Source organism: Crocuta crocuta, unplaced genomic scaffold (assembly GCF_008692635.1).
Source record: "Crocuta crocuta isolate KB4526 unplaced genomic scaffold, BGI_CrCroc_1.0 scaffold9, whole genome shotgun sequence".
In the NCBI taxonomy this organism is placed as follows: Eukaryota; Metazoa; Chordata; class Mammalia; order Carnivora; family Hyaenidae; genus Crocuta; species Crocuta crocuta.
Window position 1 is genome coordinate 10584061 of NW_027551567.1, and position 26622 is coordinate 10610682.

Here is a 26622-nt window from a genome sequence, read left to right on the forward strand (position 1 = left end):
ACTTTTTTGTATATTTAAAACTTTCAAATAATGAAAAATAGGAAATAGGGAGAGATTGTAAAAAAACTATAAATATACAGCTATAAAATGAATTAAGAAACTTAGAAAAGAAAAAATAATAAAGCCTAAAAATTCTAATCTCTGTTTTTGATTGTGTGAGATTGAAATGTTTATTTGTAAACATAGGTGTTCCTGGAAGACGTCTCTCTTTTACAGTTTCTTTCTGAGCTTATGCTGGTATAGGAGAATAAATGTAATTTATGTATTTTTATTGACTTCATAGAGATAAAATGAAATTTTTTTGGTAACTAGCTTTGGTAATTTTATATGTAACGTATCTAGCTGAAGATCCCTGATGGGAAACTCATTTATGTATTACGTTTTTAGCTTCCTAGGAGAAAAAGTCCCAGATAAGCTTACTTTCTTTTTATTTCTGTATAACATAATAAGATAGGATTGATCAGTATTGTGTGTTACATTTATTCTACTATTACAGTTTTGTTTTGTTAAGAAGTTCAAATTCTTTCACAAGATTCCAGATAGAGGTTACCAGGGGTGGTGGGTAGGAGATCATAGGTAAACGTTATTACTCACATCTTACTTCTCCTGGTAGATTGGCAGGCACAGGCATTGTTTATAAGTGAATAATTTAATAAAAATAACCTTTATAGAAGAGAATTCCTAAAACAAGTGTTTAACACTTTAGTACTTAAGAATATAAGTGTTGGGAAGTGAACATAACATACAATTTTTTTTATCTCTGTTTAGAATTTGAATTAAAAGTTATAGTTAATTCCATTAATACTCATTTTTGTTTTAAGGGTTCTGATGACTGTCTTGTGAAAATCTGGGCAACAGATGATGGAAGATTATTAGCTACTTTAAGAGGACATGCTGCTGAAATATCAGACATGGCTGTGAACTATGAGAATACCATGATAGCAGCTGGAAGTTGTGATAAAATGATCCGAGTCTGGTGTCTTCGAACATGTGCACCTTTGGCTGTTCTTCAGGGCCACAGTGCATCTATAACGTCACTACAGGTAATTGTTTTAATCCCTATAAAATCCTTTAGATTATAATATAAATTTTAAGTCATTGTTATAATCCATTGTATAAAGCCAACTAAAATGAAGAAAGGAATATTTCTTTTTTCTTTATAAATATGTGGACTTCAAATACATGGTAGTGGTGACCTTCATCTGTTGTGGATGCTTTCTAACTCTGTTTATTAGCTGCTATTTATATGGTAAAAAATGGGTTATTTGGATTGTGTCACTCTTCTTATATATTTTTTCTTCAATTGTTTTTCAGTTCTCACCATTGTGCAGTGGCTCAAAGAGATATCTATCTTCTACAGGGGCAGATGGCACTATTTGTTTTTGGCTGTGGGATGCTGGAACCCTTAAAATAAAGTCAGTTGCTCTTTTATTTTCACAGAATAAATTAATTCAGTGGTTAAAATAGCAATAATATAAAGTAGTCAACAATAAGTATAAATTTATTCATTCTCCTTGAGTAAATAACAGAAATGCATTCACTGACCTCTTTGATTTTCATGTTTCTCACCCCCCCCCTTTTTTTTTTCATGCTTCACAGAAAAAGCATGCTTTCTTATGTTAATGTGTTTGGGTTTTTTTTTTTCTCTTCCTTAGCCTTAGCCATTGCCTTCAGAACATACCTGTTTCATTACCACTCCTTTTTGTATATGGCATACTTTCATCTCAGTTGCTGCTTCTGTGTTGAGAACCTAATCTTAAGAATTCCTAAGGCTGTTCTTCAGAAGAATTGTAGTTTGTTTGTGTCACTGCATCTACAAACTTTAGATTTTATTGAAGATCTCAGGAAACGTAGGAAAACAGATTGATTAAATTTTTACTAAACTGTATCAAGGTAGATAAATGCATCCTCACCTCATCCCATAATAGCATTTTGCACTTGTGCTTTCTCTTGTTCTAATATCTTGGTTTAGTAAAACAAGTTGACGAGACAGTGTTCTCTTTTTATTAAGGACAATGAGGCAAAACAGTTTCTAAGAATTGCCATGGCCAGAACTTAGAACAACACTTCTCTGCTTTTTGGTCCTATGCTGTCTGTGCCTTTTCACCTCTCAAGTGGGTATAGTAGGGAGAGGAAGTGCTGCATTTTGCCCCAGAGACAGTCTATGAATGGGAAATTATATTCAGTGATTCTGCAGTGTCAAAATGGTCATCTCTGTGCTCTAATGGTAGAACGTTATTCAGATTAGAAGGTATATCTCAATAATTCTGACTTTTGTTTAAAAATATCAACTCAAGTTGAGTAATTTGAGAATGTCTTTATAATTTTAAAACAGTAGCATTTATATAAGCTTCATGTTCATTAACATTCCTGGAGAGTGCTGCTTATGGGAAAGCATTAGGAGGCCATGGCAAGTAGAATAACATAATAAGATATACTTTACTTGAAAAAAAGGATTCTGATTAAAGACACGGTTCTTTGGAGAAAGCAAATTGATTTCAGTTTAGTTGCATTGTTAATATTTAGAATATTAAAGATTTTTTATAAATGTTTAGATAAAAGTTTAAATACTGATGTGTATGGACAGTAGCAATAGGTAATTGTTTTCCTTTTGAGTATTTTTTACCTTCTTATGGACCAGATTAGGATACCATTGTCTTTTCATGTTTTGTTTTTATAAAAGAGAAGAAAAATATGACTAACAGTCTTCAAGTTAGCATAGGAACAAAAATGTTTTCACAAAATTAAACTCAAGTTGTGCTTCTTGAGGATTACATTGCTAAGTACAATAATATTTATCTGGAATCTTGAGAAGTGAGTTATTCCACATAAATGATATTTTTATCAGAACCTTTGCAAAGATTCACACATTAACCAACTACCCTAACAACTTTTTTCACATAAATGTGTATTTTTAATGTAGATGTAAGTAGAGAAATGTATATAATTTTGTTTTTTCTTAACATTTTATCATAGGTATTTATAATAATTTTAATAGCTGCATTATGTTCCACTGAGTTGTTATGCTATACTTTGCTTCATGATTTTCCTAGTTTTGGACATAACAGATTTTTTTCTAGTTATTAAAGGTAGTATTCTTTTCTATTCTTGTAATTGTCCCTTAAAAGCTTTTAACCTACAGTCAGACAAAAAGGAGTAATTTTTCTAATTATAGACTTGGGGACACCTAATTTCTTTTCCATATTTACTCATGGCTAAAACCTGCCAAAAACTTTGGCAGGATGTAGATTGTTACTGTCACGGTTTTAATTACTGATCAAAGGCAAAAATTGTATTGAGCTGTAATACGCTTGTGTAATCGGATGAGGAGGTGCCTTCAGCAACCCAATCTGCATTAATTGAGAAAATCAGTTCTTCTAGTAAATGAAACCTACTTTGGAAACCCAAGCCTCTTGGTAAATTTGGTTTTATGCAGAGTTTATGTATATGGTAACAACTCTTACTAATAAAGATGCTGCTTTTTAGATGAGAAATAGGAGTGGCTGGGTGACTTGGAAGCTGGCTGAGGAGATCTCTGAGTAGGAGAAAGGCTGTCCACGCATATTTAGATATAAATATATAAATTTAGGAGAATGGGAATCCTAAAATATATAGATGATAATAATGATTACAAATGTAAGCACTTAGTCTCCCAAGCTTGTACTAATAAGCACTTTACATTTGTCATCTCATTAATCTTTATGACAACCCTCTGAAGAAGGCACAATTAGTTTCTTTAGGACGGATAGGAGAGAAAATAGAGGCGATACGGGAAGTATACCGTCAACCACCTCTCAAGCACAGTGCCAAACTAAAAGCTGTTATTCATTGATAGACTATATTTATTTTATTATTATTTTTTTAATTGATGTTTAGGGAAGATTATCTTTTTTTTGTTTTTTTTTTTTTAATGTTTATTTACTTTTGAGATCTCAAGTGGGGCAGAGACAGAGAGAAAGGGACGGAGGATCCAAAACAGGGTCTGTGCTGACAGCAGCAAGCCTGATGGTGGGGCTCGAACTCGTGAAATGCGAGATCATGACCCAAGCTGAACTCAGACGCCCAACCGACTGAGCCACCCAGGCACCCTATTGATAGACTATTTAGAACTGGTTGAATTAAACTAATTAAAATACTAATAATACTAACACTTATTGAGTGTGCAGTACTAAACACTTTACGTGGGTTAAATTTATTTAATTATCTCAGTAACTCTTAAGATATACTTTGTTTTTACTCCTTATTTTATAGATGAGACTGAGGTACAGAAATGTTAACTTGCCTAAGGTCATAACACCTGATATGTGGCAGAACTGGAAACTGAACTCACAGAGTCTGATACCAAAGCCTTATCTTAAAATTATTTCCTCAAAAGTGCATTTAAAAATAAATTATTTGTGGGAGTCCTGGGTGGCTTAGTTGGTTAGGCATCTGACTCTTGATTTTGGCTCTGGTCATGATCTCACAGTTCAAGCCCCACTGCTGACAGCACGGAACCTGCTTGGGATTCTCTCTTTTCCTCTCTCCCTGTTCCCCCCCCCCAAAATAAACAAACAGACATTTAAAAAATAAGTTATTTGTGCTTGTTTATCTGTTTTTTCCCTTTAAAAATATTAAAGTCCATTTAAAATGGCAATCTATATGACTGTGTGTTCTGATTGTAAATTCCAGCTAAATAGTTGTGTAACACTTATATGAAGGATTGTGCCAAAAATTAACAAAAATGGAGAGCTAGAATCCATAAGATATTAATGAAAGTAGTGCATTTAGTTGTCTTTATAATTTCAGTTGATTAATTTACTTAAATTATGGTTGCTTTAATTCTACTCTTAATAATTGTTTAGGTCTTAGCAATGTTGTAATAACTTTCTGTTTCTCTAAACTATTCATGCTCAGTTATGTCAGGGCTTGTGACTAGTAGGAAAAGTTATTATAAATGTCACTTTAAGATATTTATTTATAAATTTATCAATTAAAATTTTTAACAAATACTTTTGTGTTCTGTATCAGTGACAAAGATTCTTTTTTCCTAAATATATAACTGATAGATCATAAATATTTTATCCTTTTTCCTCCCTATTTAATCACAGAACTGAAACCACTTTGTATTTAATTGCTGTGGATTGTAGAAGTTATGCAGTGCACTTTGATTGAAGGCTCTGTTTATTTTTTTGAATTTTCTCCCCTGATATCTTGAAAAAACTAGATCAAAATGTATGTTAAATAGTGCTTTAAATAAAATCCCTGTATTAGAGCATTATAAATATATATTTATTGGAGTTGGTATGGTATAAAATTTATAATTTTTCTTTCTTCAGTACTGTTGATTGTAACAAACATGTAATATTAATAGTGTAAATATAAGGCATAATCTGTAATATAAAGTTATACAGTGAATGTACATATATTTCAAGGAAGATGAATTTTCTGTAGATAACTATTTTGAATGAACATTATAGTTGACATAAGATTCAGACGGTCTTCAGATTTTCACTAGGATAAGTGTTTTTCTTTTTAGAGTCTTAAAAAGCATATTTTGTCACATTAGAAGATAAATAGAGGGAAATGTTTAATTAACAGTGTCTAATATTGAAAAAGTTTAGTTAACTGATAGTATACATATGCCACAGGAATCAGTACCTATTTTGCTAGTGTGTTTATGTTTTCAAAAGACTTACTTTTTTATGTATTTGTGCATTGCCATGCTACTGTATGAAAAACTGAAGCCTGTTTGATTAGAAGTAAGTGTAATTAATAACTACATGTCTGTGTGACAGTGGCTTTGAGAGTGTTTCATATGTTGATTGTTGTATAATCTGGGCTCCTACAAAATCTGCAGTTTCCATAAGATCTGCTGATCACGACACATAATGATTTCCAACTTGTTTTTAGGAAGGGAGCCATCTGTTGCTTCTTATTTAATTTTGTCTTTCTGTATTTAGTTTTTGAAACAGCTCATTTCTGGTGTTGCTGTTCCCTTCAGGGATATTTTTAATTGTTTATTTTTTATATTACAGTCCAAGACCTGCTAAATTTACAGAGCGCCCTCGGCCTGGAGTTCAAATGATCTGTTCTTCTTTTAGTGCTGGTAAGAATTTTTTTCTCCCTAATTTTCCATTTGAAGTTGTACATTAGAAACTTTCTAGTGGAACACATAAAATTTTGGAAAATATTTACTGTTGTGATATAAATCTTATTCACATACATGTACCAGGGGATGGTCATAAGTTAATTTAGAAATATTTGAACTTTGCTAGAGTGTTTTATGTACTCACATGACTAAGAATTTTCTTTGAGACCATAATGCTCTGCTCTGGAGAATAAGAGTTTCAGAATTGACTCTATTAAAGAATAGATCTTTGAATAGTTATCTCATTGGAAGAAAGGTATTTTAAATATAGTTTATATTTTCAAGGCATTTGGGAAGTAAAATAAATTTGATTGCTGTTTGTAAACATTAATTACTTTGCTCCAAATTCTTCTTCTTTGCTCTATAAAAAGTAGCTTATAGCAATGCTGATAACCTCAATTATGTTTTGAGTTTATGCAGTAGCATTTTGATTGGCTATGTCTTTAAACAAACTGTAATTTGAAGATTTGAAATGAATTGATGAGAAAATGAAATGAAATATTAATAGATTTAATACCTGTTAAATGTACCTAGTAGCAGTTCCTTTCACATTTACTTCAAGTTTTAACTTCTCTTTTCAACTTATAATTGTGAACTGCAGTAGTTCCTCAGATAAGTGATAGCACACTAATGACATAAATCTGTTTTTCCATATTAATATCCAGACATGTTTGATTTCTAATGTCTAGATTTCCACTTCTATTGCCATGAAGACAGTTTTTCTTTTAGTTTAGTAATAACACAATTATGGGCATTATACATGATTGCAGAGTACTCTAAGGAGTTATATAGAGCACTGTGTTCTGCACTGTAAGAATATTAATTCTGAGTTATTGCATTTATAAATAACTGTAATGCAAAATAGAATGTATGTGCTACAGGACAAAGTCTTAATAAGAGTTCAGAGGATAGCAGGCTCATTTGATTGCAGGGTGGCAAAGACAGCCTATTGAAGAAATTGGGCCCTAAAAGTTTGATAGATTTTAACAGCTAGGACATGTGGCAGGAGAGAGACTTCAGTGGAGTTAAAGGGCATGTTTTCTAGGGAGGGTGACAAATTTTAACATAAAATTATGTAATCACTTAGTGAAATGATTTATAGTGGAAATCTGTAAATATTGAAAATGCATCCTTGTTAAAGCTGTGTTAGTTAAATGTATTTTAAGTTCATTAAGTTCAGTTTTAGATGTAATTTTATATGCTTAGGATAAATATGCATAGTTTTAGAGTAAAATGTTAATCATCAGTGTATATTATGGTAATGTTTTTGCATTTTATTTTCAGAGATTTTGAAATTGTGTTTTACTTGCAAGTGTTTGCTCTTATTCCTCAGGTGGCATGTTTCTGGCCACAGGAAGCACAGATCATATTATTCGGGTTTATTTTTTTGGATCTGGTCAGCCAGAGAAAATATCAGAATTGGAGTTCCATACTGTAAGTACTGATAAGAATAAGATAGGTACAACTTAAATGAGTTTAACAGTTTATATTCAGGATTCTCTTTGTTATCTGTTTATATGTAGGACAAGGTTGACAGTATCCAGTTTTCCAACACTAGTAACAGGTAAAATAATTATTTTTGTAAATTTAATTCCAATTTTAAAGTTATCAAATACAGACATTTCTTGTAGTCAGATTTTAATTATAACTGTATACATATTAACTACCTAATATAAGAATCTTGAGCAGTTACACTCAAGAGTGACTGTAGCCTTCATATGCATGTGACCATGTCTTATGTTTTATTTCTATTAATGTTGGTGTATTTGGTCACTTTTAATAATAGGGACTTTTATCCACTCTATATATTTTCTATACATATCAAAGTGTAGGGAATCTGAGAAGAGTTTAGAAATGTATCCTAATGTAATATTTGAGGCAAACTATTGATGATAAACTTAAATGATGTTTCGTAAATTTTCCCAGGTTTTTATTTCAAAATGAAAGAAAGCTATTTCTAAGTATCTTTTACCTTGAGTAAAAGAAGTCAAATTCTTTGACATTGAGAGGAAAATCAGTATTTTTCCATTGAAAAATATTAACTTTATTTGTAAGGTAGTAAATAGTGGCCTTGAACCACTTTTGAATGTCCTTTTGAAATCTAGCCATACACTTTAGAATATGTACATAAAGTTTGAAAAGCCCATAAAGTTGCAGAAGTTGTTAATTTTGTAGAGAATATTTGACAGAGTAATCTATTGTGTCAGAATCTTGTGTAAATAAAGATGAGTGCTGTCTTTCAGTATTTTGAAAAACCGCTCTGGAAAAATGCATTTTAGTAAAGTACATGTGGTTTTTTTGGCGGGGGGTATGGGCTTCCTTTAATTTAGGTTTGTGAGTGGGAGCCGTGATGGGACAGCACGTATTTGGCAATTTAAACGAAGAGAATGGAAGAGCATTTTGTTGGATATGGCTACTCGTCCCGCAGGGTAAGAGTTCACATTTGAAATACTGCATAATATAGGTAGACCATTTAAAGTTGGTGTGACTCTCAGCCTATAGAAACATATGTCATAATCCAGGTTAAAATGATTACTTTCATAGTAGCTAGAGGTATTACTGGAGATAAATATTTCTGAAATTATTTATTGCCATATATATACCAGAGATAAATAAGTAAATATATCCAAAATTATTTAATGCCATAAGGTCTGCTTTAATGACTTTTTTCAGTTTGATTTATTAAGATGATGATAGTACTATAGGAATACTAGTTTTCTTTAAAAAGTAGAACATACTATAGTGTTTATCTGTTACAGACAATTGATAGCCAAGAGAAGTTATATTACACCTTGTAACTGTTATTTTGGCTTTAATATTTAATAAATAACTCTGTATGTAGTGGTCTCAGGTGGATGGGAGAGGAAAGCAATTAGTGGAGCATGATAGCAGCAGTAGAAGATGGAGAATGAGCAGTGTGGCACAGAATTCTTGGATCCAGGTAGAGTTAGAGCATTGATAACATACTCAAGGTCATCTATTACTAAGGGCTTAGGAGTGCTGAAATCCTGGGTATTTGCTGACTCTACAGTGTATTTGCCCTCATTCTTTGTTGCTTCAGATTATTCTTAATTACTGTCAAATGGTAGTTATCCATGTAATGAATATAGATTATAAGAAGACATATTTAGGTTTTTGTCATACTAGTATTTTAATAGTAATATTGGTGTAAACAAATACTGCCTCCATCACTTTCAGCCAAAACCTTCAAGGAATAGAAGATAAAATCACAAAAATGAAAGTAACTATGGTAGCATGGGATCGACATGACAATACAGTTATAACTGCAGTTAATAACATGACTCTGAAAGTTTGGAATTCTTACACCGGTCAACTAATTCATGTCCTGATGGTGAGGAAAAAAGCTCATTTTTATTTGGTATAATGAAGCTGATTATAGAATGGAATATTTTCTTTGAGGAATAAAGAATAAAGTCTTTTATAAAGATAGCCAAAACATCTTGCTAGGTGGATAACACGTGTTTTTGGGAGATTAGGAATAATTTTAAAGTGTAGTTACACAAGGTTGACTTGGAAATCTAGATCGTTAATATATAGGGCTGCATCAGTAGTAGTTTAAGGTTTGACCAAATGATAGCAAAGCCCTGAACAGTGGTGTTAGCTCAGCTTCATTATGATACATTGATAAATTCGAAGATTTTTGCTATGTTAATAATTCTTAGAATTCACATTCTAGAAATGTTGCCATATTGATGTTTGATTGAATTTTATTTCTTAAATTTATAATTCTTTTCAACTTCAAAAATATTTCAGGGTCATGAAGATGAGGTATTTGTCCTTGAGCCACATCCATTCGATCCGAGAGTTCTCTTTTCTGCTGGTCACGATGGAAACGTGATAGTGTGGGATCTGGCAAGAGGAGTCAAAATTCGATCTTACTTCAATATGGTAATTATCATTCTCTTCATTTTATAGTTGTTAAAGATTTGGGGACTTCATGCAGGAACTCTGCATATCACAAAGGAAATCCATTTAGGAGTTTATTTAGATATATTTTGTCTTTAAGTTTCAAAAAAGAATTATGTATTGTACACTTATATTTAGATGTTAAATTTAAAAGAAAATTGTGCATATTAACAGTACATGTTATAGTGGTGATAACTAATTTGGTTTCTAAAATAGTGTTAACAGTGATACTTTGAGAAACTCACAAATACAAAGATACAAAATAATATAATATAGATAAGGAAAAATTTTGGAAAACCATGTGGAGAAATTATAAATATATTGTGTTGTACTTCAGTAGTCCTCTTGTGCAGCAGACTTTTATTCCAGTACACCCATTTTATTTTATGAAGTTTTATTTAGTTAATCTCTACACCCCACATGGGGCTCAGACTGATGACCCTGATGTTAAGGTCTCATGCTCTTCCTAGTGAGTCAAGTGGGCACCTCCCCAATACACCCCCATTTTAAAATTAAAGCCAAATTAAAGGCTTTCTTGTCTTTTATCATGGAATTGTAGTATGTTAAATATTTATTGTGTTTAAGCTCCCTTCCCCTCCAAATTTTGCTTTTTATATAAATTTTTAGTATATTTTGCTGAGTTTTGATATTAAACCCAATGGTTTAATATCACATACAGCCTACTGTGAAGTGTTTTTCCACTTCTTTCTAACCACTGTATGAAATATGAAGTTCTCAAATATTGCTGTTTATCAGTCACTTTTTTAAAAAGTCTATTTCCTATATATATAGAGAGAGAGAGAGATCTGGGATACCTTTCAACAAAAGAAAGAAACATTTATTTCTATTATTTCATCATCTTTAGACTTTTTAAAATCAATTATGGAAGCCTCTTGTAATGTGTCATGAAAAGGTACAATTAATAGTGAGTGTAGTCAGTTATTTTGCAAAAACAAACAAAGAAACTCACAGTGTCTTTTTTGAAATGCCATGGTTTGTGAAAGAATTTCATGAAGGTGTTACTATACTTCATTGATAATCATAGTAAGGTTCTACATAATAAGTAATTAGTAAAATCAGAGGAAGGAATAAGAAGATAAATGTTAGTGAAGAAATTCGGCTAGCTGTGTTTATACATATGCCTTAGTGTATATGCAATAAAACTTAAGATTTGTCAAATTCTTATTTTTCTAAAAATACTGCTAATTATTTGGAGCACAATTTTTAATGACAGATGGATTTCCTTAGTGATATGTGTATAGAGATTTTTTTTAAAAGCAAATCCTTAAATATGCTGGTAAAGAATTCTTTTCTATCCTTGTGTTTCTGGTTTGCTCCTTTGTGAGGCGTCTCTGTTTAAATAAAAATATTAGTTCCTCAATTTGTTTTTATAGCTTCTAAAGAAAACAATTTGTGGCCTATACATATATTTTAGTGACTTTTTTAAGTAATTTCATATTTTCAAAAGGCATTGGTGGGTTAGTAGAGTGTTTGGAGGGATGTTTTATCTCGTACTTGAATACTGCTTTCACCTTTAAGCTACAAAGGTGAATTTTTTCTGTTCAGGTAAGTTGATCACACTAATATTCCACCTTGTGTTATAAAAATTGGAATACGTTGAGACTGAAATGATTTGCTCTTAAACCATTACAAATTAGTGATGTAGCCGGCAATTAAAGTCAGACATATTACATTGCATAGTCATTGAAATTAACTAAGGGATTTAGTTAATATTACTGCCTAAAAATTGTTTTAATCAGAGCTTTAGATAAGGATATTTTTCCTGTTCCAAGAATAAGAGATAGAAAAGCCTTTAAAGGGCAGAAGAAACAACTTTATATAATATATAGATTGGATGGTATCCATAGAATACTCAAACTGAGAAAGACAACTTTATATAATATATAGATTGGATGGTATCCATAGAATACTCAAACTGAGAAAGACAAAACAGACTGAAAAGGATTAAAAATACAGCCTGCACTTAGAAAATGAACTACACTTTTCTCTAATTAAAATAAGGGTACTCCTTTTAATTTTTTGCATGATTTTTAATGACTTAAAATACTCTATATATTCCCTCATTTGGTTTTCACGAAAACTTTGTAATGAAGTCAAGGGCATATTTATTTTTACTGGTTTTATGAATGGAGAAACTGTATAGAGATGAATTGCTTTGCCCAGGTTTATCTAGGTCACACAGCTGTTACAGGGGATCTTGGGGTTTAAGCCCATGTTTTTTAATCCATTGTTACTGTGTTCTTAATGCTGACTCTAATTAATGGTTGGCCATTGCACAGCTAACTTCCAACTCTACCTAGTTAGTGATATGTCACCAAGAGAAAATGTATTTTTATAATGGTATTAACTCTAAATATCTTTTGAGATCTTATAATTTAGCTTGATGATTTTTTTCTGTCTCTTCATTTATAAGTTCTGTAAGTGCCCTAGTTTTTGCTCTTTGCTTTGTTTTTGTCCATTTCATTGATTGTTTTATCTGTGGACAGATGGAAGATAAAGCATCCAGCATTGCTATTAAGGAAATAAAAACAATTTGAGGGGAAAGTAGAAGCTTGTGTTCATTGCCCACTCTCATGAATGTAGCATTTTGGTTGTAGTAGTCATAACTATTTAGCTCTGTGTATCAAGTCAGTCATTTTTTCAGTACTAAAATACCATAAAAGTTGAAGAAGTACAAATTCAAACCCTAATATTAAATTTTATTAGTAATCATATGTTCAACTTAGTAAATAATTTTTGAGTAGAGGAAGTAGTTATATAGTGCCTTGGAAGATTTAAGGATGAATAATTCTAGTGGAATACTCCCTGTTTAGACTAGAAATGGTAGAAGTTTAGAAGTAGTATTATTAGGACTAAGTAATATTTCATGTGAGTTTACAATCAAAGCCTTATAACATGAAGAAAAATTCACCATTGAACAGATACACAGCCTGAAAATAAAGCATGTAAACTGCCTTTAAAAGAACAAAAAATGTATATATAAATTCTTTAAGATACAGGTTTTTATCAATTATATTTTGGGAATACTGCTTTAATACTGGTTTTTCTTTTTTATAATAATTGGATTTTCTACTTGAAATTCATAATACCTTTGTAAGAAGTTTTGAAATCATGTAACAAATAATTATTTTGTGTTAATCAGCATTTTACTGTCCTTTTCTTACCTATGACAAAAATTAAACTTGTATCATCAAAAATGCCTTTCACAGGTAAGAAATTGAGTTTTGCAAATGCCTATTTTTGGCACGGAGTAATTACATTTTAATAAAGAATTATATGTACATTTAATAAATTTAAAATGTGAAGCCCTGATGTATTAATATTGCACTGATACTTATTCTGATAAATAATTACTGTGTTTTCCCCTTGTATCAAGGCTTGACTTACACTTTTAAAAATCTGACACTTTATAGGACCATCTAAATATATAAACAAGGTTTGAGATTAAGAATTGAGATAAAGATTTAACTTGTTTACCTATAAAGTCCTCTAATTTATTTCATTTCAAAATCTAATAAAAAGGTTCTAAACTTGCTAGTGGTATTGTCTAGAAAAAGTGATGGAGTTACTTTGCTTATTTTTACTACTAGCTTTTCTCTTAATGGAAGATCTGAATGGAAAAGCAGTTGGGGGGTGGGTGTTGGGTTTGCTTTTGTTACATACAAGAAGTATATGACAAGAGGGAATATACAAGAGGGCATGAAGTGGAATAGACAATACATGTTCCTTGCACTGCCCACCACCATTGTCTTATCTTTAAAAATAAAATAATCTTAAGCTTTTAATAGCATTTGTTGGAGAAGTATGTAAGGTAGAAACCNTATTGTAGCAAAGATTAAAACAACTTTATTCTAATTAAAAATATATATAAATTTTAGCCCTTAAGCTTTACTTATCTACATTCTTTTAAAACCTGTCAATTATTCATGTTATAGTTGAACAGCCCTTTATATACTTATATATTTATATACATATTCAGGATAAAAATTATTTTGTTGAAGGCAGATAGTACATATTAAGAATATTCCAAACTATTCGGGCATTGTTTAGCAAGCCTAATAAAGCTTTGTTTTGATGAGAGTTGTTCTAAACTCTAGTTTAAAGGCTCTGAAATTTCAATTAAATGTTAAAAGTCAGATAAATTATTCCCAGAAATAACTTGAAAATGTGTGGAAACTGAACTGAATTTAAAGGATTTTTTAATATTTCCATTTCCTGAAAGAAGTAGGCAAATTTGAGAGTTTAATATAACCATAGATGGGCATCCTAAATGCAGAGTTGCTTTATAGCCCTTTTCCCCTTAAATTAACACAGTATAACTATGTTTTAACTACAAGCTTAAATGAAGCTTGGTTTTATTATTAGATAGTAAATAAAAGATGTTTGAAGTGGGATTGTAGACCCCACAATCGTAGCTTTCCTCATGTTTCTGGTGCTTTTATCTTTACTGTTCCCTTCCTTTTCTCTGTATTATTCTAGCTATGTCTATGACTCTCTTTTCATATCTTTCTGTTTCTGTCATGTTACTCAAAGCTGTAGTTTGTCTCTTGTCTGGTTTTGATTTTAATTGAAGAGTACAATGTCTCTTTCTAGAAAGCAATTTACTGAATTTGAGTTTTGCTTTACTTTTGTTGTTTCATGAGTAAATTCTAAATAACAATTTTTATTTGTTTTATTAAAATTTTCCTTATTTTTATAATTAACCTTTTCTTTTACTTGAGATTTTTAAAAAATGTTCCAGTGTCCACTAATCCAGAACAATGTATTTCTCCTTGCAACGTTCCAAACAAGCAGAGGCTGCCAATCCACCACTCAGAATTTTTGCACATGCATACTTCTGACAATATGTTCTCAGTGTGACCTCTAATTTAGTTTTAGATGGTTGTAGCTGCATGTATCTAGGAAAGGAAGAGAAGCTCAAAATAGGTAATCTCATATTGTGTTCTCTTGTGAATCAAGATTTCAAGATAAATCTTTCTCTCTTTTTCTCCTTCTCTCTTCTCCTTCCTTTTTTGCTTTCATCCTTCCATCTCTTTCATTACCTATCTATCATCATCTAACAAGATGCCATATATCTGCACTCTATGTTAAAAGGATTCTTTGATGCTTCCAGTCCTTGTTTCAGCCTCCCTGGGTAAGGAATTACCTTCAATCTTCTGAGTATAAACTTTATTGTCACTTTTTTTCAGGTTTCTCCAGTTCTCTAGATTCTGTCTCTTTCTCATCTTCAGTATCAAAAACATATCTTAAAATTTGTTGCCATGAATGTGAGTTTGTCTCTCTAGCTTGTCATACTGTATTACAGTTAGTGAATTACTTTTATGTAATTCTTTGTTTTGGTCTGTGAGTTACTGTCACAAGGGTTTTAGAGATTTGATAGTTAAACAAGGAAGTATCTAAAGTTACATAGCATGTATACATACGTATGAAACACACTTTGATTAGCAAACATTTTTGCTATGCACAAAATATGGGGACCACAAAGAATAAGACATTGTTTTTGTTTTTAGCCAGCAGTGGTAATATGGCATGTCTGTGGCATTTGAGGAAAGAGAATTGCTGTATCTAAAGATGTGTAAGGATCACTTCAGAGTGGATGGTCAGAAAGTTTTTTTTTTTTTAGAAGAATTGGAATTATGTCTTGAAAAATAAAAATTGAGAAATTAAGAAAGATACTTAATTTTATAAATAAAAGGAATATTACAAATAACCAAGAATGATATGTTAAGATGTGTGTAATTTAGAATGGTTATCTGGAATAGCTTTTGAAAAATGGATGATAAGCTGAAAAGTATACGTTGAGGTAGATTGTTGATGGCCTCATATTACCTTGTAAGCATAAAAAAATAGTTAACATAGTGGGACTTTGATAAATTATACTTAAGAAACAAGGGAAAAGGTTTGATTGCCAGTAGTAGTATTTCAGGGGTGAAGTTGAATAGGTTGGGGGATAACTACTTTTATCAGTGAAATCATAATGAAAATTTATAGGAGTTAGGTAGTAGAAAAATTGTGAAAGAAAACTACATGTGTATAGGACTTGGGATTTTGTGGCTGGTAGAAGGATTAGGGCTGGAGAGTGACAGAAAATTTAATAAATATGTTGGGAGTATTAGCCCTAGGTTGCATTGAAAAAATGATATTAAAGGAAATATGAATGATGTGAAGAAAAACTGATATTTTTAAAGCTCATCTTGATATGTTTTACGTAACGTAGTGTTGGAGACCTATGTGGAAATGGCCGGCTGACAATGGATATCGAATATTTAGAAGGGCTATGAGTGGAAAGAGATGTTGAAGTCTTCTATGTAGAATGCTGTTTACCTCGTGGAGATAGAACAGTGTAGAGGGCCTAAAGCTAAACTTTTAAAATACAGTCATATTTAGCAGTGGAGAAGAGATCACAATCCCTAAAGAGTGTGTTAGAAAGCTAGCATGTTAATATTATGTCAGAGGCCTAAGGAGGAAAACATTACAAGAAGCTGATTAATAATATTACAGCCCTCTGTGAAATCAGAATATGGGTAAACAGAATGCTGTTACATTTGAAGATTATTTATTTTGATAAGAAATGTTCTTTTGATGAAAATTAGAGCTCATTCTTCAGAATCACTTTTATGAATCTACTGGTTCTATCAAGCCAGTTATTAGCAGTTCCTTTTTTATATAAATTTATTTATTTTGTCCCTACCTACAGTTATCTTTAATTCATATTTAATAATGTTTCACTACACATTAAAGAATTTTCAGTATTAAAGGAAACATTAATTTGCTCACGGTCTTTAAAGTAATATGATGACACCCAGACTATTAGAGTGTGGGTAACTTCCCTGAAGGTCTGTTTTTTGTTTGCACTCTAGCTATCATAATGACTAAAATGGCCAAAGCATATTTTAATCATATAATGACAGTGTCTGTCTTCAGTATTTAGTGTACTTTCTTAAGTTTATTTCTCCCCCAGTAGAAAAATTTTAAAAGTTCTTTATAGATAATGACTTTCTAAGGATAAATCTTAGCAAAAGTTCCGTTTCCCAGCTATTTTATTCCTGGGATAAGTCTGTGTCACAAAATCATTAGGGTGTTTAAAGGTTCAGAATTTTAAATTCTGGAGTATTTCTAGGTAAGATGCTCCCTTCCAAACAGTAGTATAGTTTTAAAAATGAATGAGACAAAAAAAAAAAAAAACCCACTGGCCCAGGTCATAAAGCTGGAATAATTCCTTCACAGGACAACTCTGCTTAAGATAGCCCATATTATTAACCTCCTTGAATTATGTTGAGTTTCTCTGCGATTGATGTAATTTAGACTCTGTAATTTTAGTGTGTATTGTAGTGCTTTCACTATACCTCATTTCCAGATTTGTCTAATTCTTCCAAAAAGAATACCTGAATATCAGATATTAGAATTTTAGAACTGGGTAGGACTCTGGTGATCATTTAAATTATCTCTATCATTTCAAAGAGATTACATGATTTGCTAGTAACCAGAGCCGTCTCTTAGGTCTTAGGCCTCATTTCTCTGTCTACTTTAATTATTCGTCTTTCTGCTTAACAAAAATTATATTGGTAGTTGTGGATAATATTCTGCCTTGAGAAAGATACTAGTATTCTTCATTCAATATGACAGTTCTGTTATAATCAGAGCTCTTTGCCCTTAAGTTTTTGTATTATTTCAAGTTCAGTGTAAACCTCTAACTAGTACTACTCATTTCTTGGAAATATTTTTAGAATTCCTTAGTCAATATGAATGAGAATTTCCCTACAAAGGAATTATTATTTTAACTCATCTAATCCTTTTATCTCTTGCTTTAAAAATAAAACAGAATAATTTCTGTATTATAATTGCATAGTAAATTTTTTATTTTAACTCCTGTTCTTTTGAAATTTTTGCACTTACTGGTAAATACCATCTCCTAGATTTTCTCAGCTCTCCTTATTGTGATTTAATGTGTGGTCTGTATTTACATATGTTCCAAATGTTCTTAAGCATGCTTAATTTTATTAGGAGTAGTTCATCCAAAATTCACTTTGAAAATTTTATTTTTATTCTGTTTTTAAACTTTCTACAACATGCATTGAATACTAGCTTAAGTTATATACAGTATTAAATTTTATGTTGACTTATTCTTGGTCAGTACATTTAGTTTTATGATAGGCCCATATAACTTCAATAAGGATAGAGAAGATATTTTCATCCTTTTGGTTTTTGAATATAAGCTTTGTTTTCTGGTTACACATGAATATTCAGATAGTGCCTTCATTATTAATTTTTTTTTCCTTTGGGAATTCTTAGAAGTACTTTCAGCGTGATTTAAGAAGGTGAAATCATTTTTCATAGAGAAATACTTAACTTTCTTTTTTGGTTGGCTTAATCATAGCATAAAAAACAGTTACAGTGTATTTAGTATATAGGAAAAGTAAAATATTTTTCTGCTTTGTATCAGCTAGAAAGCCTAGTCTGCATTTTATAGTTAGGTGATGTTTATTAGCTGAGGAGCAGTTACCTAAAGATAAATTTGGTGTTTTAATTACCAAGATGTTATGGACTCCTTTTCTAATTGATTCATGACTAGATTCTTTCAGTGTCTTTAATGAATAATGGGTAAGCCAAATAATGTGCTTTTACTTTTTTTCTGATGTTCCGGAAATACACTTTTATTTTGTCCATATAAAAGTCACATGGAAGTTATATGGATGTCTTATACCAAGAAAATTGGTATTGTACTGACATATTCAAACATCATGTGTTATATAGGAAAGACAGTGAGTGACCCTCAGTAGGACTGATATAATTTTTCTTTGCTTTTTTAGAATTTTATAAGTTCCACATCTCCCAAGTATTCTTTTACAGATCTACTAATTGCAAATATGGCAACATTAGTAGATTAAATGGAAATAGGGTTGATTAGTCACCATGGAGCCCACTCCACGAAGGAAGGAAGGAAGGAAGGAAGAAAAGAAGAAAGAAAAGTATAGAGCAGGGTTGCCTAAACATCATGTGAAGGGTACTATGGTTATGAACATCTTTTAAATATCCTTTGTCATTGCTGATCAGACTTCTTTCAGATCTCTTCCTCTGTTCTACTGTGTACTTAGAATTATAAACTTAGACTTACAATAGTATTACATTTTTTGAAGCATTTATTATAATGGAGTAGATTTATAAAGTAGTTCCTTTTTTGTTAAATTTGAAATGAACTGAGATAAAACCTCTGACAAATTGCCAAGGCAGTTTGAATGAAGTCTTGAATTTTTGATACGGAATTCTATCTAGAGGTAAACTTTTTCAAGTGGTTACTTATAAACAGTTCATATAACTTTTTTTGCTCAGAAAACATCGGAAAAGACTTTCATCCTGACGTTTCTTGTTTTGTAGTCTTTCATTTTTGGCACAAACTAAGATATGTATCTACTAATGCCTGTATGTTACTTTGGAGAAATCATTCTATTCTTTCTCTTTTTGAATAGTTTTAAGCTAGACTTGGAATCATTTCCCTTTCTCTAATGTCTTATCCTCCAACTTTCTTCACAACCATTTTCTTGCTTGTATCGTAAATCTTTAAGTGTATTAGTCATTAGGTAAGTTTACCAATCTTCTTTCATATGATTAATTTTAAGAAAATTATTCCTCTTTCCTGTTATTATCACTATCCAAAACACATTAATAAACACCAGTGCTCTCTTTCCTTCTTTTCAAAAAGCTGAAGAAAAACTAGTTTTCTTTTTATATCAGTCCATTTGTGATATTATATACTTCTTAGGCAGAGCCCTTTCTTTTAGAGTGATAGTTTCTCTTTTGACCACAGAGCAAACTTCCCTTGAGAAATTAACTATTCTTCGGAATTTTAATTTAACTTCCATTTTTGGTGAAAATGTCATATTTTTAACACTAAAGAGAGAAAAATACCACTTCTGTCTTTTCTAAGCATTTCCTGGAATATTGGGATAGTATTAGTACAATTCAGTTCTAGATCAGTGGATACCGGAACAGAGAGGAGGTATTTCTTACCTGATAATGTGTGTGTGTTCCGATTCTGCTAATCCAGAAATCCAATCGCATTTGTTGAAAATCATCCTTAGTTGTTATTTGTTAGGGAGTCAACTCCCTATTTTAGTTGTTTTCTGAAATTCAGTCCCTAGATGTGCTTTAGATAGGGTAGAACTTTTACCTCTTTCAGAACACTGCTAAAGAAGTTTTCAACTGGAACATAGTCTGAAGAAGCACTGAGAGCAAAAAAAATTCAGAGTGGTGATTGGCCACCTCTGTTTGATTGACAGGTTGCAGGGAGAAACCCATTCGTTCTGGATTAATGGAACTGGAAAACAGAAAACAATTATCAGGTAAAAAAAACCTTTTCTTTAACCTTTGAAATTCACCATTTAAAAGATGAGTCAGACCATCAAGGGAATTTATTACCAAAAAAAAAAAATTTAGTGTCTTGTGAGCAATAATCTCTGGCTACTACTTCCAAGAGTTGACAAAAATTCGCTACCGTTACTACACGTTGTCAGCCTTTGCTGAAAGGGCTTGATTAAATGCAGATAAGATGGATGTAAGGTGCAGTTGCATTTTAAATGTGGCTTAAAGACATGAAGCAGAATTCTATGGGTGGGGGAGATTGATGTTTTATTTCCTGAATTGTGTTTGATCTGTGTGTGCATAAAGAGAACACTTTGTTTTTCAAGGCTATTAATCTGGCACTTTTCATGAACATTCACAAAATTTGTTATTGTACTGTGTTATCCTTAATCTTCACTTTATTGGGATGTATATTTTTCCATATCTTTTATCATAAAATTTTAGTAACAGTAATGACCAGTTCTTTATATTTTAATGGCAACTTTCTGACTGTTGGTTAAATATGTTTCAGATTGAAGGCCAAGGACATGGTGCAGTATTTGACTGCAAATGCTCTCCTGACGGTCAGCATTTTGCATGCACAGACTCTCATGGACATCTTCTAATTTTTGGTTTTGGCTCCAGTAGCAAATATGACAAGGTAGAGTATGATGACTCTATATCTTCTTCTTCTTCTTTTTTTCTTCGTTGTTTTGTTTAAATCCATGGATGCTTAGGGGTTGTATTTTCTTCTTCAGGGGTGGGTAAGCATCATTTATGCTTTCAGCCTAAAGCTTGAAAAATTATATTTTAAGTACTCTAGAGACTTAAGTTTCAGTGAACATAAGAGTTGTTAAATTACTCTTCTCTGTAATAGACATTAGATAATAAAATTTTATTCAGTCATCTTTGTATTTCAGAAAGAATAACTTTTTACTTAAGCTGCTAGAGCAGTCTAGCTTGTAATTCTAAAGCTGGGCATGGGAGAGGTTGTCCATGGAGAGACTCTGAATTTATGTAAAATGTTTTATTCATATGGATAAAATGCATTTACCTGGGGTAAAAATCTGTGACTTTCATGGGATTCCCAAAAGTGTATGGCCTACTGATATAACTAATGTTTTTAAATATGAAATAGTCTGTCTAAGATCAATGCCTTAAAAATTGAATAATTCATAGTTTAAGAAATACCAGATCAATAAAATTTTGAAGTTACAGCTGTGTCACGCATGAGTTCATGTTAAAAATTTTGTGTTAATTTCAGTAAAACTTCAGCGAAATGTTTATTAAGTCTTGGAAAATCATGTCATGTTGATTTTTAGGTTAATTACAAGTCACCTGTACAGTATACTTAAGAATTTTCTTAAATTGTATAAGCGATTACATTAGAGTTTAATTCAAATAATGTATTCATTGAGTGATTCCCCCTGCAAAATGCTAATAAAAAATTACTGTTTATTAAAACAGTAAGATAATACATGGTAGCTCTAGGAAAGTAATAGTACCCCTGAATGATTTATACCTAGATTTTATTTTACCATTTAATTTGAAATTACACAAATTTAATTATGTTAGTGTTTTATATATATAGTCTTTTCCTTGTTCCAGAGAAAATTTAGAGCAGCTGTTTTTCTGATCATAAAATTTAATGTAAAAATAAAGTAAGACTTCTTTACCATTAACTCAAGAATATTATATTATGTTGTTGCTTAATACCTTGATTTACATTAAAACATTGCTTTCCATCAGAAATTTATAAATGATTAATTTTTATTTTTCCATCTTTTATGTGCTTCTTTACAGATAGCAGATCAGATGTTCTTTCATAGTGATTATCGGCCCCTTATTCGTGATGCTAACAACTTTGTATTAGATGAACAGACTCAGCAAGCACCTCATCTCATGCCTCCCCCTTTTTTGGTTGATGTTGATGGTAACCCTCATCCATCAAGATATCAGAGATTAGTTCCTGGTCGTGAAAATTGTAGGGAGGAGCAACTCATCCCTCAAATGGGAGTAACTTCCTCAGGTAAATGTTCATTTTCATAGACTGCCAAATTTTCCATTTCTGTTGATGTCTTATAAAACTGCTAATTGGGTAAAATGTTGTTACTGTTTTGAACAAATGAGAAGTAAAGTGGTTATTAAAAATTTCTCTAAAGTCCCTTAAATAACGCTTAAGTATATGCTATAAGATAATTAAAGAACACTGGAGAGCGATAATCTTGGTCATTTATTTATTCATTCAGCAGCATATATTGAGAATCTTCTCTGTGATGCCTCTAAACTGGTATTCAGTAGTGAATTGAATAGACACAATCCTTGTTCTCATGGAGTAAAATTAATAAACACAGTTATAAACAAATAGTTGAAACTTGTGATAAATGTTATTGAAAGGAATAATAGTATGAGGTGAGAGAGATTAAGACTAGATAGCCCATTCATATCGAAGACTCTTTTAAGAAATGATCAACTTAAAAAATTTTTAAGATAGGGATGAACGTGTTGAGAGCTTATTAGTGAAGTAATGGAGAATGAAAGTCAAATTAGTTGAAGAATTGAAAGGAAGTTGAAATGGAAACAAGGTCTACAGACCTTTCCTTTTGACAAAAAATGTAGGACTAATTAATTAAGTGAAAGTAATAGACCCTATAAAGAAGATTAAACCAGTTTTGTAATACATGCATCTCTTATTTTTTAGATTAGAAAAAAGCTTATGAAAATATTTTAAATATTCTGAATGTTAGCATAATGGACAAAACTTCTAAGTAGATGTAAAGGACACATTTGAGATGTAATATATAATGAGTAACTTTGAAATAATGAATTGAGTCTCTTAAAGCTGCATCAAAAAACCAATCTCACTGTATTACAGACACCACACCTCTTCTTTTCCTTTAAGAATTTGGCACGAAATTGAAATGAAGGTGAACCTTTTGGATAGGAAGAGCTACTCTTGAAAGTAGACATGCCCACTCAGGATTGAGAGTGAGGAGAAGCATTAGAAGAATAGTCCCTCCTGCTACTTGTAGAGAGTAGTACAGTCCAGCAGACCTGAATGTCTGGAATGTGTGAAACTAAAATGTCTCATACATGGACATAGCATGATCTCAGAGAATCTCAGAACAGGTAGTATTCGAGGAATTTGGCAAATATTCAGATTAGAGGAGTCTCAGTTATTAGAGAAGTCTTGATCATGGGGCTGAAATTAAGATAAATGTCTTCAGTCTCTTGGAGGGGAACTGACAAGAATCCGATCTTACCTAGGTCTCAAAATAGGTAGCTAGGCTGGGATTTCAGGGACAGAAAAATATTAAAATATCAGTGCTACTTAATTATCATGTTTATTACTTTTTTCTTCCATTTAACAGTTTTTAAAGGATTTTCATAAATATCATCCTTATTCTAAAAGTTGAGAAAGTGAAAATTTAATAACATATGTCTTGTTCAAGTTAAAGTATATGGAACCACTGGTACTCAGATCCAGCTGTGACTCTTAGTTCATTCTTCCATACTAAGCTGCCCTTACAGTAGTGAAAGAGTGTACCTGATCTTGACAGTAAGTTAGATGTCAGTTATTAGTACAGGACCACAAGAGAACCCATAGCAATAATTATGGCTTCTACATGAGTCATAGAATTAAGTATTCTAGGTCACAGAATTCAAGGTAAACTTCATTTTTTCCATTTTAGACTTAACCTAGTGCAATATAGAACAGATGGAAAATGTCTTTAGCATCTCTTGTAACTATATTTTTTTTGTAAATCTAGATCTGCAATAAAATTCTGGGAAATCTCTTAGTATTAGGTAAAAATAGATGGCTGCTATGATATGTTGGCTTCAGTGCAGTTTATATTTATATTGTTACATTTATATTTGAACCATATACTTTAAATATGCTTCTTCAGTTGTAACTTGAGATATCAGATTAGTCATTGATGTTCAGACATATTTTCCCAGCAACATAAGAGGAAAGGGAATATCAACAGGCATTTTAACTTCTACCTCTTCTTTTACCACTTTCTAGCTCTGTGACCTTGTACAAGTTCATTTTATCCCATTGAATTTTAGTTTTCTCTGATAAAATGAAATAACATTATATGCTTATTAATACATGTTATTTTCCCTTTCCTTAGATCTTCCTTACTACTAATTTGTTTCAGAATGTCCTTGTGTCTTCTCTTCCCAGCCCACTCTAGAAGCCTGATCTCATCACATCATCTCTTAATATACCCACACACCCGATACTAATTGCTCCCTTTTCTCATGGCAGCTCTTTCATATATCTCAACACATTTTTTTTTTTATCTATTCAGCAGGATTGAACATTCTTATATGCCTAGCATTATGCTAGGTTTAAAATTAGGCTATTAAGGTAAATAAGGCAATCCATGCTTTTGAGGAACTAACTAGTGGGCTTCCTTTTTATATTGGGCTTGGGGAAATTAAAGAGGACAGCAGCTAATTCTTTCAGGGGTAGTCTGGAAAGATTTCACAGAAGAAATATAGAGTTGCCATTTTGGTTGATGTTTGAAGGATAAGTTAATGTTTATCAGGTTTATACTTGAATTGGGAGTATTGTAGTTAAAATCTCCAAAGCATAAAGGTGTTTATCCTTTTAGGAGAGCAGAAGAGTCAAGTAGTCCCATATGACGGATACAGGTGAAAGTTGATGCTGGAAAATTATGGTGGGTTAAAACACACCAAGTTCCTACCTACCTCAGAGGCTTGTTCCAACTCTTCCCTTCTGTCTGGAGTGTTCGTTTTCTTGTTCTTCACCTGGATGACTAATTCTTTTTCTTCAAGTCTTAGCTTAAATTCTGCCTTCTCAAAGAGGGCTTCTTTGACTTTCTGACTCACCATAAGTAGTTCCTAGCTCTCTTTCCCATTTTCTTTTTCTCATTATCATCTTTAACGTTTTTCACAGTCTGCATTTATATATGGATTTATTGTTCCAATTTTCCCATTAGGATGTTAGCTGCCTAAAGCCAAGAACCTTGAATCCTACTCACCACTGCATCCTCACTTCTTTGGTATAGTTCCAAACAAGTAATAGACACTCAGGAATTTGGTGAATATATGAAGCAGTAAAATTTTTTTGAGAAAGTTGGGTAATCAGATTTGCCTTTTTAAAAAGAAACTGGTCTAGGATGAAGTCCTACTTTTGCCATTTACCATATATGTGCCTCTGAGTAATTATTTTGATTTTCTCATTTGTAACTGGAGTTAATATTATGTATCTTACTGAATTATTGTGAGGATTATGAGTGCCTGAATCGTGGTAAACAGTAAGTTATCTGTATCGTTGTTATTTGTCGTAAATTAGGTTTGTGTTGGCATGTTCCTGGGTGTGTGTGTGTGTATATGTATGTGTATTTTACTGCCATTATTTCAGGTTAATCATTTGAGGTCTTTTACTTAAGCAAAATTTATGTTTAATTCTGGACTCAGAGTGAGCTTAGTTAGTAAATCAATTAGTAAAATGGTTTGACTAGTGGACTGAAGTGTCCTCAGCATTTTGTGTGGTATTAAATAGGACTGAATCAAGTTTTAAGTCAGCAAGCAAACCAGGAGATCAGCCCACTGGACAGCATGATTCAGAGACTACAACAGGAGCAAGACCTGAGACGTTCTAGTGAAGCAGGTGTCAGTAATACCAGCCGTTTAAGTAGAGGTAAGCAGTGTTTGCTTTAAGTAAAATATTTTTAAAATTGTAATAGTTTAAACAGTAAAGAGGCAATTAAACAAAAATATGGCACATCCATCAAATGAAACATTAGGCTGCCAGAATGATCGTGTTTTTAGAAACATAATAGCTAAGAAAATGTTCATAATATAAGGTTTCAAACTGTATGTAGATAATGAGTCTTTAAATAGATATATTCTTCCAAATTTGCTATAGTAAACATGTAGAACCTGGAAAAACTTTAAAAAAAAATTTATTCAATAATGTATGAAATACACTCCACATTCTCAAATATCTCATCACCCTATTGTAACATTATTTTAAGAGAAAAGTTAAAAGATTTATGAACTGTATATATATTCTTGGGTTTAACTGGTTTTGCTTCTTCTATAATTTTTCCAGAGTACAAAGCATATTTTAAAAATTAATGATTTTACATGTTTATAGTCAGTAGTCATGATTCATTAGTTTATCTAATTAACTGAATAACTATGTTTTGTTTTCATTAAACTTTTGCCTG

General features: G+C 31.7%; 1 protein-coding gene across 1 annotated transcript in view; it reads left to right on the forward strand.

Annotated features, from left to right (window-relative positions):
• Window positions 1-26622, forward strand: part of PHIP (PHIP subunit of CUL4-Ring ligase complex) — a 116746-nt gene that overhangs the window by 38796 nt on the left and 51328 nt on the right. The window contains exons 5-15 of the mRNA XM_077750355.1: window positions 822-1043; window positions 1315-1415; window positions 6018-6088; window positions 7464-7564; window positions 7654-7694; window positions 8461-8559; window positions 9329-9482; window positions 9905-10039; window positions 20949-21077; window positions 22220-22445; window positions 25953-26090. Coding sequence (XP_077606481.1) covers window positions 822-1043; window positions 1315-1415; window positions 6018-6088; window positions 7464-7564; window positions 7654-7694; window positions 8461-8559; window positions 9329-9482; window positions 9905-10039; window positions 20949-21077; window positions 22220-22445; window positions 25953-26090 — 1417 coding nt within the window. The remainder of the gene's footprint in view (window positions 1-821; window positions 1044-1314; window positions 1416-6017; window positions 6089-7463; window positions 7565-7653; window positions 7695-8460; window positions 8560-9328; window positions 9483-9904; window positions 10040-20948; window positions 21078-22219; window positions 22446-25952; window positions 26091-26622) is intronic.